A 13,048-nucleotide genomic window follows, 5' to 3' on the forward strand; every position below is an offset into this window, starting at 1 on the left:
CGCTTCACGCGCTTTGAGCTGGGTGTGCGCTTTAGCCCACTCGGCCACCGATACCCACCTGGAGAAGGCAGCCCGAATTCTTGGTGTGGGTACTTCGGGGATACTTCAACGAAATTTGAAATATTCCCGCCGTGTTCAAAAATAGGTTGAATATGATCCACAATATCCGTAAATGACAATCGCACGTTTCTATTTTGATCCTGGTGGCTGTATTTTTCGTTATAAACTGCCCACACTGGCAAGCGCTCGGAGAAGGCCCAGCTTAGAGCACGTCACATCCAACGCAATCGTGACGTAGGTCCTCTCAAGACGAGCAAAGCTACGGCGAGGCTGACGTCGAGAGGATCGCCTAGTCGTTCCAGCCACCGAAGCGGCTGCTTTTGTACGAATTTTGAGTGACGGGTTAATCTTATATAATCTTCTAGGGGGACAATAGCGACTTCTGCGACACACAAAAGGGATTCTCGAGAAGAGAGGAGTTCCTCCTTCTCCCCTTCTCTCGTCGTGGCCGGAGACGAGACAACCTCCGTCACTAGCTGTCAAGGTTCCTAGACGAGCATTACAAACGAGGCGTTAGCGACATCCACCAGGAGCTCTTTGCTAATCGTTTAATTCGTTTTAAAACTCCTTTTCAAGACTTTTTCAAGATATTGGTATGTTCCATGTGATACTGCTCTTTTGGACACATATAGACCAAAAAACAACCGCCGAAATTTTGTTGTAGTATCCCTTTAGGGAAGGGTAAGCTGGAGTAGGGAAGTTTAGAGGAAAGAATGACATACATACACATCACACGTGCACGTACTCTAAGTTGGTCTAGAATTTCAGTGTCCCCGACGTGTTTTTGTAGCGCTTTCAAAATTATACACTAATACCACCGAGTGTTTTCCGGCCCAGGATATTTGGTGACGTTAATTGGTCTATGTGTTGTCTCCCTTACTCCGCCCCTGTCTTGCGGCGCATTTTCTCAAATGTGGTCTATGGTCAGAAGTTGCAGCGTTCTTCTCGTGTCTTCTCGTTGGGAGCTGTATTTCACGCATGCACACAAAATATGCTAATAATGAAGCTAAATAATTGTACCAAATAATTAGCGGACTAATTTTATTAGACTAATTTTATCCACAAACCAAATCGACCACGAACTAAACGTTTTATTTTTTATACGTGGTGCTAACTATTCCCGCCCTATATTTTTAAGGCAACAGGAACAAAGCAGCATAGTGAGGGTGCCCTTCAAACGACAATAGTAATAATTATTAAAAACTGCCGGACTTCCGCTGGAATCTCTGAGGCACGGTGGAGTAGTCGTCACGATAAAAAAATCTAAAGAAACAAAATAAATAGCCCAACGGTCGTCGGCGGCATCATGAAGCCTGCCTGAGTGCGGAGTATAACGGTCTTGCAATAGGGTATGCGTTGTGCATTCGTTCTTTTCTTTTCTTTTCTACCATGTCGAATTCTGACGCCATGACTCTCTACCTCCTCCGTTCCAACGCGTTGTTCGTTATTAAATTAGCAAATCAGCTTCAAATAAGGGTCGTAACACCCTCTAGGGTAAAAAAGCACAAAAAAAAACAAGGAACATTTTGAGCAGCGAGAGCACCACGGCTGCTCCTCTTCTTATCAAAGAAGGCGCCGTCCGAAAATCCAGCGGCTCCCTTTTTCTTTAATTTACTTTCTAACTTCATTTTGTTGTTGGGTTCGACTGCTCCCTTCTCTGTGACGATGCCGTCTGTGGTCATACGTTTGGCTTTTGTTTTGTCACGCAGTGGTGTGGTCCGACCGATCAACCAACGAGTTTGTTAGAATGGTGTCACGAGGTATAAAATGGCGGATCAAATAAAAATACTAGATGCAAAGGAGCGCAGCTATACTCGTTTGGCCCACGGCGCTTTATTCCTCCAGAGGCGAGCATCGCAGTGCCATGGGCTTTAACCTGTGTCGTCTTCATGACGCCATAGAAGACCCTCTTCAAGCAATTAATTTGCTTCAGCGCTTGGGCCTGCTCCTGGTTCCTGGGTTTTCGTGCGTATGCAGAGTGCGAAGCTGCGATGACAAGCTGCAAGTCGGCGCTCGATCTGCGGATGGCTACACGTGGGGGTGCGGAGTGTGGATGACTCGTGAGGTATCCAAGAGGACGCCGGTCAAAGTTAAGTGCCGGGGCGAGGTCTCGGTACGAAGTGGTTTCTTTTTCGAAGGATCGCACCTGACGCTTCTCCAACTCATGAAAATCATTCTCCGGTGTCAGAGCCTACCGTTCGCCGTCATTTAGTGGGAGACTGATGTCGCAAGTAAGACAATAACTGATTGGAGGAGCTTTTGTCGGGAGGTTGTGGTTAATGCCGTCTTTAAGCATTCAGACATGATTGGTGGCGACGGCGTGACTGTAGAACTAGACGAGAGTATGTTCGGTTGGCGAAAGTACCATCGCGGGTATTTAAGGCCTGGCCAATGGGTTTTCGGTGGTGTGGAGCGTTGCAGCGGGTGCTGCTTTTTTTTTTTCCGTGGAGACCCGTGACGCTAAAGCCCTGCAAGGGCTAATACCCGAGTTGGTCCACCCTGGAACAAGAATAATTACTGACTGTTGGGCTGGCTATCGCAAGCTTGCAGATGAAGCTCGCTTCACGCATCTCACCGTCAACCACAAGCTGTACTTTGTCGACGCGAACACTGGTGCGCACACCAATACGGTGGAGGGCACCTGGGCCCACGTCAAAAACTCTCTTCCATCTGGACGGTGCGAGAGTCACGATTTCGCTGGTCACCTTGGAAAGTTCATGTTTTGGAGGAGAGAGAAGGCGCGCGGTAACACTAGATTCCAGTCGTTCGTCGCGGTGGCCGCCAAAATCGGCAGCCCCGACGCAGACAGTGACGTTCCCTATAGTGCGGAGGACGAGGATTCTGACGGCCCCGGTGACTTCGAGCGATCCGCTGCGCTGCGCCCGTCGCTTGTCTGCGTGCATAAAGACGAATTATGCGCCAACCGCTTGTCAAGTGCTCGTTATGTCAGTTATAGGTTCTAGCAGCGGTCTAAACGGCCCTTTTCAGGGCCCCATATTTTACAAACGGAGCTTTTTTTCGAATGCCGCACCCCGCGTCTCTGTAAAAAGTTCACAGGAAAAACCCAGCCAAGGTATGTGGTCTCCACTTTGGATATCGCGAGTTATGATTCAAATAAAAAATTGTTCTTGCTTATTTCGCACCTTCGATCCCAATAAATTCCCCCGTTGCAGTCGTCTCGCGGTGCTGTTGCTTGCTCAATCGCCGTCGGCGTGTCTCAGCTTCGTCGTCTTTGCCTGCGGCGCACCGGCGAAGGCGGTTGATCTAACACACCGCGTTCGGCTTTGGCTAGCAGACGGCGTTCGTAAAATGGCGTCAGCTGTTGGTGACTTCACGCGGCGGTACAGTGCGTGCTTCCATTCATTCGGCGTTCGTTGCCAAGGTGACGGCGAGGAAAGCAGGCGAACTTTATGTTCCGGAAGAACGCTGCGTCGCAGCGATACCAGGTGCGTTCTAAGGCCCTTCCCGCATGCTTTTCAATGGGCGGAAGGCGAACAAAAAGAGTTCGAAATAAGGACTTAACGCAGAATGCTGCCTTTCTCCAGCGCCTCCTAATTTGACGAGACTTGCACGAAATGCATGTTTTTAGAGCGGAGCTTGGAGATAGTTTTTTTTTTACAAAACATGGGTCTAGAGTATTAATGTGCCACAAATTGCATCTTGCAGGCGCAATCGTCCACGCTTTATTTTGGGTATTTACTTCACATCTTTTACACGGGGAAGGCGTGCGCGTGTGGCGCTTAAAACACCAATCTCTGCATTCTCCTTGATGCTTGGGTAATTTAGAATAGGCCTATTGCACGCGCTGCCCACTTGAGCGGCACACGCTTGGCGGCCCAAGGATCACAGTATAACGTTACAACTAATCAAAGTTTTTTTGTTTCTTTTTTCCGTTTAGTTGCAGTTTTTGAGAAAACAAACGTAATGTTCAAGTTTACGTGATAAGAATACGTCTGAATTCTCCCCCATCTCGTTTTTTTTTTTTTTTCAAGAAATGTGTTAGCTTTTTTTTGAAGTTTATAGATGTTCACTCAACCTTACGTGTAGGCGTTAATAGAAGACAGGTTGGCTAAAATTTAAAACGGGAAGGAATGTGGGAGGAACTTTTAAAGGCTGAAGTACTAAAACAATTTACTGCCAAGATAAATGCTGATTAAATCATTGCTTGTGTAGATATAAAGTGATGCTATCCAAAAGTTTGTCTCAGGGGCCGGATGCGCGACTTGTTGCTCTCTCTAGATAAGAAAAAAATAGTAATTATAAACGAATAAGAAGTAATTGAATAAATCTAGGTTATAATTTAAACATAGACCTGAATGTTAGAGTAAGTGTTAAAAGCCTAAAGACGATAAAGACACATACTTCAAATGAGGATTTAATATTTACCTAATTATGACATAAGCACACCACTGTGACCAAAATAACTCCAGGCATAAATCAAAGCTCCTTGGAACTTTGGCATGTTTGAAGGGAGAATACCACGAATTAAAATCATAAAACTAATGCTTAAAATAGTTTTGACAGAGGACACAAAGCGCAATTTAGATGAGAACACAATGGAATGTTTTGCATAGTTACGCAGACATACAGTCGCCGGCCATATGAGCTCCCCCGGCCGAACGCCGACCGGAGCAGCAAAAATCCCGCATGGGGCGCGTCGAGCGTTGCCGCGTTCTGGGAGCCGGGCTATTGGGATCAAACCATTCCGTTAATCAAAGGGTGGACGCATAGCTTTTATCGGGATTCCGCGTTTTGGAACGCGAGTCTGAAGCACGGCCGATTACAATCCCTCTTCTGGTTGTAGGTTAACGCAGACGGCTTATCAAAATTCTTCAATACATAATATCTCTGACGTGTTATATGCTACTTTTTTATTTGCAAAACCGGTTTGTCATTTTAGATATTTCCTACCCGAAGAGTAGTCCTACGCACAAGCCCCCCCTTTCTTACAATCTTTCTTAAACCTAGACTAGACAATGACAAGCGATTTTGAAATAATTTAGTTTTTCTATAAGGATATGCTATAGATAACAGAAAGAAAATATTTGTGTCGCAGCAGAATAAAGATTCAGACGCTTTTCATGAACGCGGTTTATCGAGGAGACTCCATTGTTCTGCGCTCAGTAGCGTGTTGCTTCGCCAAGGGTAATACTCTACACGATGACTTTGCAAATGGCCTCCTGGTCGGTCACTTCTCGCTTGACGAGGGATCATTGTTGCAATGCCTAATATCATATCAAACATAAGGTGTTTACATTTGTAAGCATCGATTGAACACTGCTGCTTTATCTACGCCTAAGGCAAGCTCCAGTTTATCAGCAGTTATAACATCATCTTCGAACACTTGGGGCCAACACCCGAAAACGGCAATGTTTTTGTGATTCACACTTCTAAAGGCTGGAATCCCAATAAAAGCTATGCGTCCACCCCTTTGATAAAGGAATGGTTTGGTTCCAATAGCCCGGCTCCCAAAACGCGGCAACGCTCGGCGCGCCGCGTGCGGGATTTTCGCTGATCCGGTCGGCGTTCGGCCGGGGGAGCTCATATGGCCGGCGACTGTACATCAGGGGAATCAGAATAATAATGCTGGTGATGACAATTTTGAATGAATAATATGCAGAGACGACCCGTGTTCCGATGTTTCTCTCGTTCTTTCTTACAACTTAGCTAGCGTATTTAGATTGTGTCCTGACACCGTTTTCTGGGTGTTTCCCCAGGGAACGTTTCCAGCAGCCTGGGTCTGCTGGAAGCGGGCCGCGGGCTGGGTTTTATTGAAAATACCGCCATCAGCAGCTGGTCGAGCGCAAGACTTCTCGGGCCGGGGTTCGGAGAACCCTGATGTAGACACTTCAAGCGATGCCTTGCTGACTCCAGTGACTTGACGGCAATAATGCTCCTGTGTAACAGAGCCAGGAGATACTAAAATGTTCCTAATTTTTATGGCACTCATTAATGTACAATATCTGTGTGCTTCAAGTTCAAGGTATGGCAACTGGCAACTATTTTCAAGTCGAGTTGCTAAAGGTTCAGGATTGGACCACGGTTTCCTTAGTTCGACCTTGAAGTTTGTGGGAGAAACCACAGGGACTGATTTGGGCACTGAGAGAGAGTGCGCAAAAAATGCAAGGGCACTTTAATCCAAACACTTATAAAGCTTTTTGTAAGAGTTGTTTATTGTATAAATTTAGAGGATGCGCGATCTTGGAAAGTCGATAGTCACATGTATAAACTGTTAATAGGTGGTGGTTCTCAAATATATATGTCTCAATTAACCTGCGTGAGCCTTACTAACCTGGCGCAAGCACGATTGTCACACTGCTTAGTGAAACCTTTGTTTTTGCATGCGACAGCCACCACGACCATCACCCCTGCAGCATAAACTGCAGCATGCAAATAAGCATTTTATTTAAATATCCACTTCCGATAAGAACACCTTAGGATTCTTTAACCAATATATAAATAAAAAAATCCACGCTGTTATATAAAGCCCGTGGAGTGCTAGGGTTGATTGCATCTTACCAAATCTTGCTAGAAAAAAAAACAACGCTCTGAGAACACACCAGCTGTTCGTTAAATTAGACATGCCCGTTAAAAGATAAAAATGACCAGCTGCCGAGCTCTTGTGCCCTTGGTTTCCAGCGAAGACGACGGTGCCCAAAGTGTTCATCGACGCAAAGGTTACCGCCAGGACGATGAATTTGAGCCCGGCACCATAAGCGAACTGAAAAAAAATAAAATAAAACAACTTTTGGAACTCGCAGATTATGCACCGGGCACTGTATAGATGCTTTAACCGCGCGCCAGATTAAGACGCCATTGCCGACCTTCTCTGTCTTACCGAGATTCCGAGCCACCAAATACGACCTACATGTAGCTTCGCCAATACTGGAAACTCCTCCGAAAACCTATGGGAGCGGCGGCGAACGTGACAGTGGTGCCTCTAGCGGACTCGGAGTCTACGGAAGCAGACGTCGCAACGAAAAAGTAATACCTGCACGACGTCCTCGAGCTTTGTCACCCCAACAGCAGAAAGAATTCATTACGGTCAGTCCGCTTGCAAAGCGGAATCCATTGGTCGTAACTGCTACGACAATGAAATAACAAAGCGGGCAGGAACAAAGATAGAGCAGTCTATTTAGAGGTCTCAAACGCTATTCAGGGAGACCACACGCGTTTGAAGCGCATCTGGGAAGCGGGGAAAAAAGGCGTTTAGCTACTCGAACTACGTCGTAAGAAGTTACAGCTTATCTGTTACAAACTGAGTTCTCACAATTTCTTACCTGAATAGGTGTTTATAAAATGTGCGCGAACAACATGTTAAAATTACCAGAGCAAGCGCACCACCCTCTGCACCATTACAAAAACCAAAAGTAACTGGAAAATTTACCGTGCAAACACTTTCCGAACTTTGCAGAAAAGATTGGGTCCCCATCCCAGACGAAAATAAAAAGAAATGAACAGTCGCGAACAACGGCGAATGAAACGAAGAAGTTAGCAGACAATACAAAGATACAAAGCACTCAGCAAAGACCTGAGTGATTTGTATCGCTCAGGTCTTTGTCGTCGCACGGTCGCACATAAAACCCGCGTTTCTCCTACCCCCCCGCTTCCTCCTCTCATTATATGTATTTGGTTCTAACTAAATAAGCTATATTAATGGTGTAATATTCATATCTACTTTAAGTTTCAGTTAGGAAAAATGAGTTTCACGGCAACTAGAGTCAATAAATGAGCTTCGCTTAGAGTGTCAACACTCTCTTCCCCGACAGTGTTTGAACGCCGCCATTTTGGTGGTTGTGCAGAGGAGGCGCAACTGCCGATCGTCATGGTTCCAAAGTGTGACATCCTCAGCATTAGATTCGGTGTTAGGAAGCTCATGTAATGTTGCTTTGCTTTGTCGCAAACTGTTTAAAGTGGAGGACGGAAAAGCTTTTCTTGTGATTCAGATAAAGCTTCAAATAACTGGCAACCATGATTTTAAGCCACAATAAGGCCAGGTGTCGCTACTCTGAAGCGTAGCTTATTTAATGACACTATTCAAGCTCTTGTTCAAGAGGCTTGTAATACCTGGAGGGGCCATGACGTAAGCCCCGTGCATTCCACAAGCCACTTCCTTTTGACACCTGCCTCTTCCTCATTGTTCCCGCTTATGCCAGTAAATTAGCTACGGTTCAGAGTAACTACACTTGGCCATAATGTGGCTTAATATTATGGTTGCCAGTTATATGAAGCTCTATCTAAAATCCCAGGAAACGCTTTTCCGTCCCTCACAAATGTTTAAACAACCCGCGACAGAGCATTGCAATATTGCATCAGCTTCCTAGCACCGCATCTAATGCTGAAGAAGTCGTACTTTTGGATCATGATGATCGGCAGTTGCGTTTGCTCTGAGCAAGACCCAAAATGGCGGCACCCAAAACAATTTTGGAGAACGGAGCGCCGATACTTTAAAGCTCATTTAGTGACTCTAGGCATAAAGGGCACTGGGGAGTATTCTTTTCCTCTTCATCTTCATTGTTTATTGATTTCAATCACATCGAATAATGAACACATTATATCACGCTACGCTTGTGTTATTATTTGTCTGAGATTTATTAGCCTGACCCAGTACTTAAACCATTCAGTTATCGATAGTAAATCTTCCAATATATTTTTTTTAAATGTGAGGGTAAAAAGACACCGAGATTGATGATGATACAAACGCCAACGCCGCCCTCGGAAATTTTTTGAACATTAGAAATCAGCAGTTTGTTTGCCATCCACCAGGTAGCGCAAAAAAACACCCAGTTTTTAAATATGTTTAAAATTAGCTAAGCTCTACACCTATTAAGAAACCAAAACAAGATCATTGTGAAAATTTAATACATCGCAATGTATATATATTCCAAACAATAAATATTATTAGATGCCAATAAATCTGTTTGATTTCCAAAAAAGATATGCGTCAAAACAGGTAAGTTTGAAACGCTGCTGGAGCGTTATGACTTTGAAAATGAAAAAAAGCCATCGTCCACCTCTTGGGCAACCATTGTAGCTCTAAATGTTATAAAAGATTTTATCACAGTTTAATTATTTCCTCAGCGGCATTTGATGTACCATGAGTCGAAACACAAAAAAGTGCTAGTTTGATATAAAATATCTAAACAAAAAAAAATTTTACACAACATTAAAGTTTTTTTTGCATATTACCAATTATAAGCACTACATATGTAGCTAATTTCATTGCCCTAGCGCGTGTCATTAAAACATATTTGTGCTGAAAAATGTCAATTTTAGGGCAATATTTGGAGGGATCAAAAAAACAAAGTAGTGCACATACCAAAAAAGTGCATCGTTACATTCTGCTCCGACATTATCTTAACAAAACTGCTATATTGGAACCGTGTTATCTTTAATGGATAGTTCATAAAACATGAACTAGCGGAGCAAGTGAGGGTCCGCGCCATCATATTCGCAACGCTACAAATGCGCATGAACAGTAAAAACCAACACATACATAATATCAAATGAAAGAGGATTGCATTGCCTTTCGAATGACACCAATTCCACAAAACAGCATTTAAAAGGAGATGAGTAATGACCTGCCAAAAAGTACCCACACTGCCACATTCAGTGGGACCGTGGCCTTAATCGGCCAACTTGTGCCAAACAAAAAAAGCAAAGAAAGAGCGTCGAGGCAGCAGAAGAGCAGGCGGCGAATCGGTAACGTGACAGAGAGTGAGAGCGAAACTGAATCGACAAGGTCGCTGGCAGCTGCTTATAATTCTACAGTGCGCCACCATCTCGAAAGTTCGACAAAGAAGGTTTGAGCGTCACGCGCTCGGAGCGAGGATGAACTGGCGCTTTCGAGAACAAGAAAGCAGGGCGAAAGTACGTCTGGTAGAAGAATGAACGCGAATCATCTAGAATCCCGTGACCGAGCGTTGCTTTTTCGGTTCTGCGGGCGGTAATATGACGGGCCTGCCCTTTTGTCGTGCATGTGTTTGGCTCCTTGTGGACTTCCAGGAAAACGTGATGACGTGTAGACTTGGGTTTCCAAAATTCTAGCTTAAAAAATTAACTACCTAAAAAAATGAAGAAATAATTTGTTTTTTTTTTGTTTTTTTGGTGGGGGGGGGGGGGGGGGGGGGGGGAGCGGTCAGGTGTCCTATTTAGGTGGCTGGGTGTTTTTTTTTTACTAAAACCACGAGATTGGAAAACACAAAAATGACACTCAGGTTTAGATGTTGAGTTTGCAAAACCCAAAGTAGGACTGGCGCGGGAGTCATAATAAAAAAAAACAAAAAAACGCCAAGGTTAAAAATTAATTCACAGTAATATACCATACGAATTAACTTTAATACGAATTCAGTGATAAATGAAACGACTGGCCAGGCAAAGATTCTGGGTCTGTGGATAGCCTAATTTAAAAAGTTCGCGAACAAACAACGAGCTTTGAGCGAAAGTAACAAGGCGTTCGTTTTTGCTGTGTTTGTCCGTCCATTTTCGTTCCTTCCTCAAGCTTAATTATCTCTACCAACCCGCTCGTTCTGTCCTGAGATATTCACCGCTAAAATTTTGCCTTTCTTCAATTAATTAAAAAAACTTCGCGCTGGAAGCGCGAATGAGGTTGTGCCGATTTTGATGCGTAGAAGAATGACGCAGTTGTTTCTGTCCCCTCGTCACTAACTCGACAGCGTTTCTTCGGTGGACTCGCCGGCGCCACACATCAAGACGACTAAGTTACTATTCTTCGTATTATTTTCATAACGCGGTTTCTGAATCAAGCGAAGAAAGGCAAACTTTTACGATTAATTTTGCGAACCTCGTTGGCCTTTTCGCGAATTGTCGAAATTGTGTTTGCCTTTAATTATGACTCATTTTAAAACTGCAATTGCACCATAGCCAATTAAGCCGGTTATAAGCAAGTTAACTAGCAGATCTTGGTTCATTATTAAACATTGCAACGGTTATTCACCCATTCATTGTCCACCGAGCCCTACAGATATAACGAAAGGCGGTATCCACATATCTGCCACATCCTTTTTTTGTAAAATATGTAAAGTTCTGTAAAAAATAAAACAAAAACACCCTGAGTGTCTGCGTGAACCAGATACGCCCCCTGTGGAACCATGGGTGTTTCCCTTCGAATACCCAGCTCAGGCGAGACTTACCTGGTTGTCAGAAAGCAGCTGTCGGTTAAATGTATTGTTGTGAGCGTGTAGGTTTCAGATGGTTTACCCTCAAGAGGATAATGCGCTGCATATTGTAACCATGTATGCGCTGTGCATTTTAACCATTATTTCAATGCCGTGCAGTAAACTATAACAACTTTTTCCTTGCCTGATCTACGTGTGCTCATGTTTTCTGCTCAAAATGAAGTGAAATAGTTGCTTGTTTTCTTTGAATCTTATAAAGCATTACTTGTTCAGCCCACGGTGTCTCAGTTTTTGGACTTAAGTTTAATGTTAAAACGCGTGATTAAAATTGTCACGGCTTATAAGCCATTTCTTACAAGTGAACGTCGGGTGATCCTCGGATGGTCGTGGCAGCCACGAAGAAATAGAAGATTCTCACCCCTTTGCGACCGTCGCTTCGGTGGTTCGTCGCATACATTATGGCGCACCGTGAATTCACGAGGGCGCCCATCAAACCATTCGGCCAATCTTGGCCGCGACACGATCACATGGTCGTGTTGCCGCGGGGTTGATCGGGATCTCGAATTCGGCTCCCGACGCGCCGCTTTCTCTCCTAGCCACTGGAGGGCGCTGCAGGCGCCCCCGTGGCAGGCGAGGAGAAACCTCCTCGCCCATCGATAGATATATACTCGGTGGGGCAGGGGGCGAGAGGCCTCTAAGAACTCCGGACTAGACCGAGACGCAGGCAGGCAAGTGGGTGGCGACCGGATCTAGGATATCGCGGGACGCGAGGCCTAGGACTTCTTTGTGTTTAGCGTTGGGCTTAACGGGCGGTTGTAAATATTTGTGTGATGTAGTTTGTATTTGTAGTTTATATTGAGTGTTTTGTAGCGTTGTGTGTTATTGTACCAATAAACTGGGAGCGGAATCCCGCTCCCGTGAAAGAACCAGGCTGGACTCGGGTTGTTGACGGACCACGTGGGAAACGGCGAATCGGCGGCGGTACGCGATTTCCTACAAATGGCGCATCAACGTTGGGGCAGGCGAGCCGTAATTACGGTCGCAACGTCCGTCGACGACACGGCGTGAAAGTTCACGCGGGGCGGTACCCCTGGCAGGCGGGTCTATACCGCGGCTCTGTGAAGTTTGAAAAGGCACGTCCAAACAAGTGTTCGGGATGGCCGCGGGTAATTTCGCGCTAACAGATTTAATGTTTTTGGCCGACGTCGCTACGTCGACGGGGCTGGCGGAGCGGAACGGCGCGGCGATGACCGCAGCGCCGAGTCCGGACACGCCGACGGTAGCGCCGGTCGTGTCTATGCCGCAAAGCACGGAGATGTCCCCTGAATCCACGGCGTTGGTTGCGGCGTTCGCTCAGGCCTTACAGAGCATGCAGAGGCAAACGCCGCCGCCAAGAACCCTCATCCGCATTCCGGTGCCGGAGTACAGTGGACACAGCGATCAAGCTCTGAGCGCGACCGACTTCTTGCTGGAAATCCAGCGATATCGGAAGGCTACCGGCCTGACAGAGAAGGAGACGCTAGGCAGAGTTCTGCCGGTGGCTCTTGTAGGCCCAGCAGCCAGGTGGCATCGCCTTGTGGGCGAGTCAGCCGGAACACTCGACGAGTTCACGGCCCTCTTCCGACAAGAGTTCTTGCCGGCAGACTACCTGCCAAGAATGCGCAGGGAACTGGAGGAAAGAACGCAGGCTCCCGCTGAGCCCTTCGGAGAGTACTTGCGGGCAATGCAGGAACTCCTGCAGATCGCCGATCCGAATGCTACGAACCAGGAGCAGGTCGAGCGGGTGGTGAGGCAGGCGCATCCCACCTTCTCGCGGTATCTGCGTGGGCGCCCATTCGGAAGTCTGAGTG

The 13,048-nt window shown here is 45.9% G+C and overlaps 1 protein-coding gene across 3 annotated transcripts in view; it reads right to left on the reverse strand.

The window, feature by feature from the left end:
- Positions 1-6,211: 6,211 nt before the first annotated feature.
- LOC120841666 (kinesin-like protein KIF21A) overlaps positions 6,212-13,048 on the reverse strand; it is a 72,859-nt gene continuing 66,022 nt past the window's right edge. For all 3 annotated transcript variants that reach the window (XM_040212603.2, XM_042289776.1, XM_040501733.2), the window contains one exon: positions 6,212-6,781. In XM_040212603.2, the coding sequence (XP_040068537.1) occupies positions 6,739-6,781 (43 nt within the window). In that variant the 3' untranslated portion in view covers positions 6,212-6,738. The remainder of the gene's footprint in view (positions 6,782-13,048) is intronic.

The sequence above is a fragment of the Ixodes scapularis genome, unplaced genomic scaffold (assembly GCF_016920785.2).
Source record: "Ixodes scapularis isolate PalLabHiFi unplaced genomic scaffold, ASM1692078v2 PGA_scaffold13__105_contigs__length_92229423, whole genome shotgun sequence".
Classification (NCBI taxonomy): Eukaryota; Metazoa; Arthropoda; class Arachnida; order Ixodida; family Ixodidae; genus Ixodes; species Ixodes scapularis.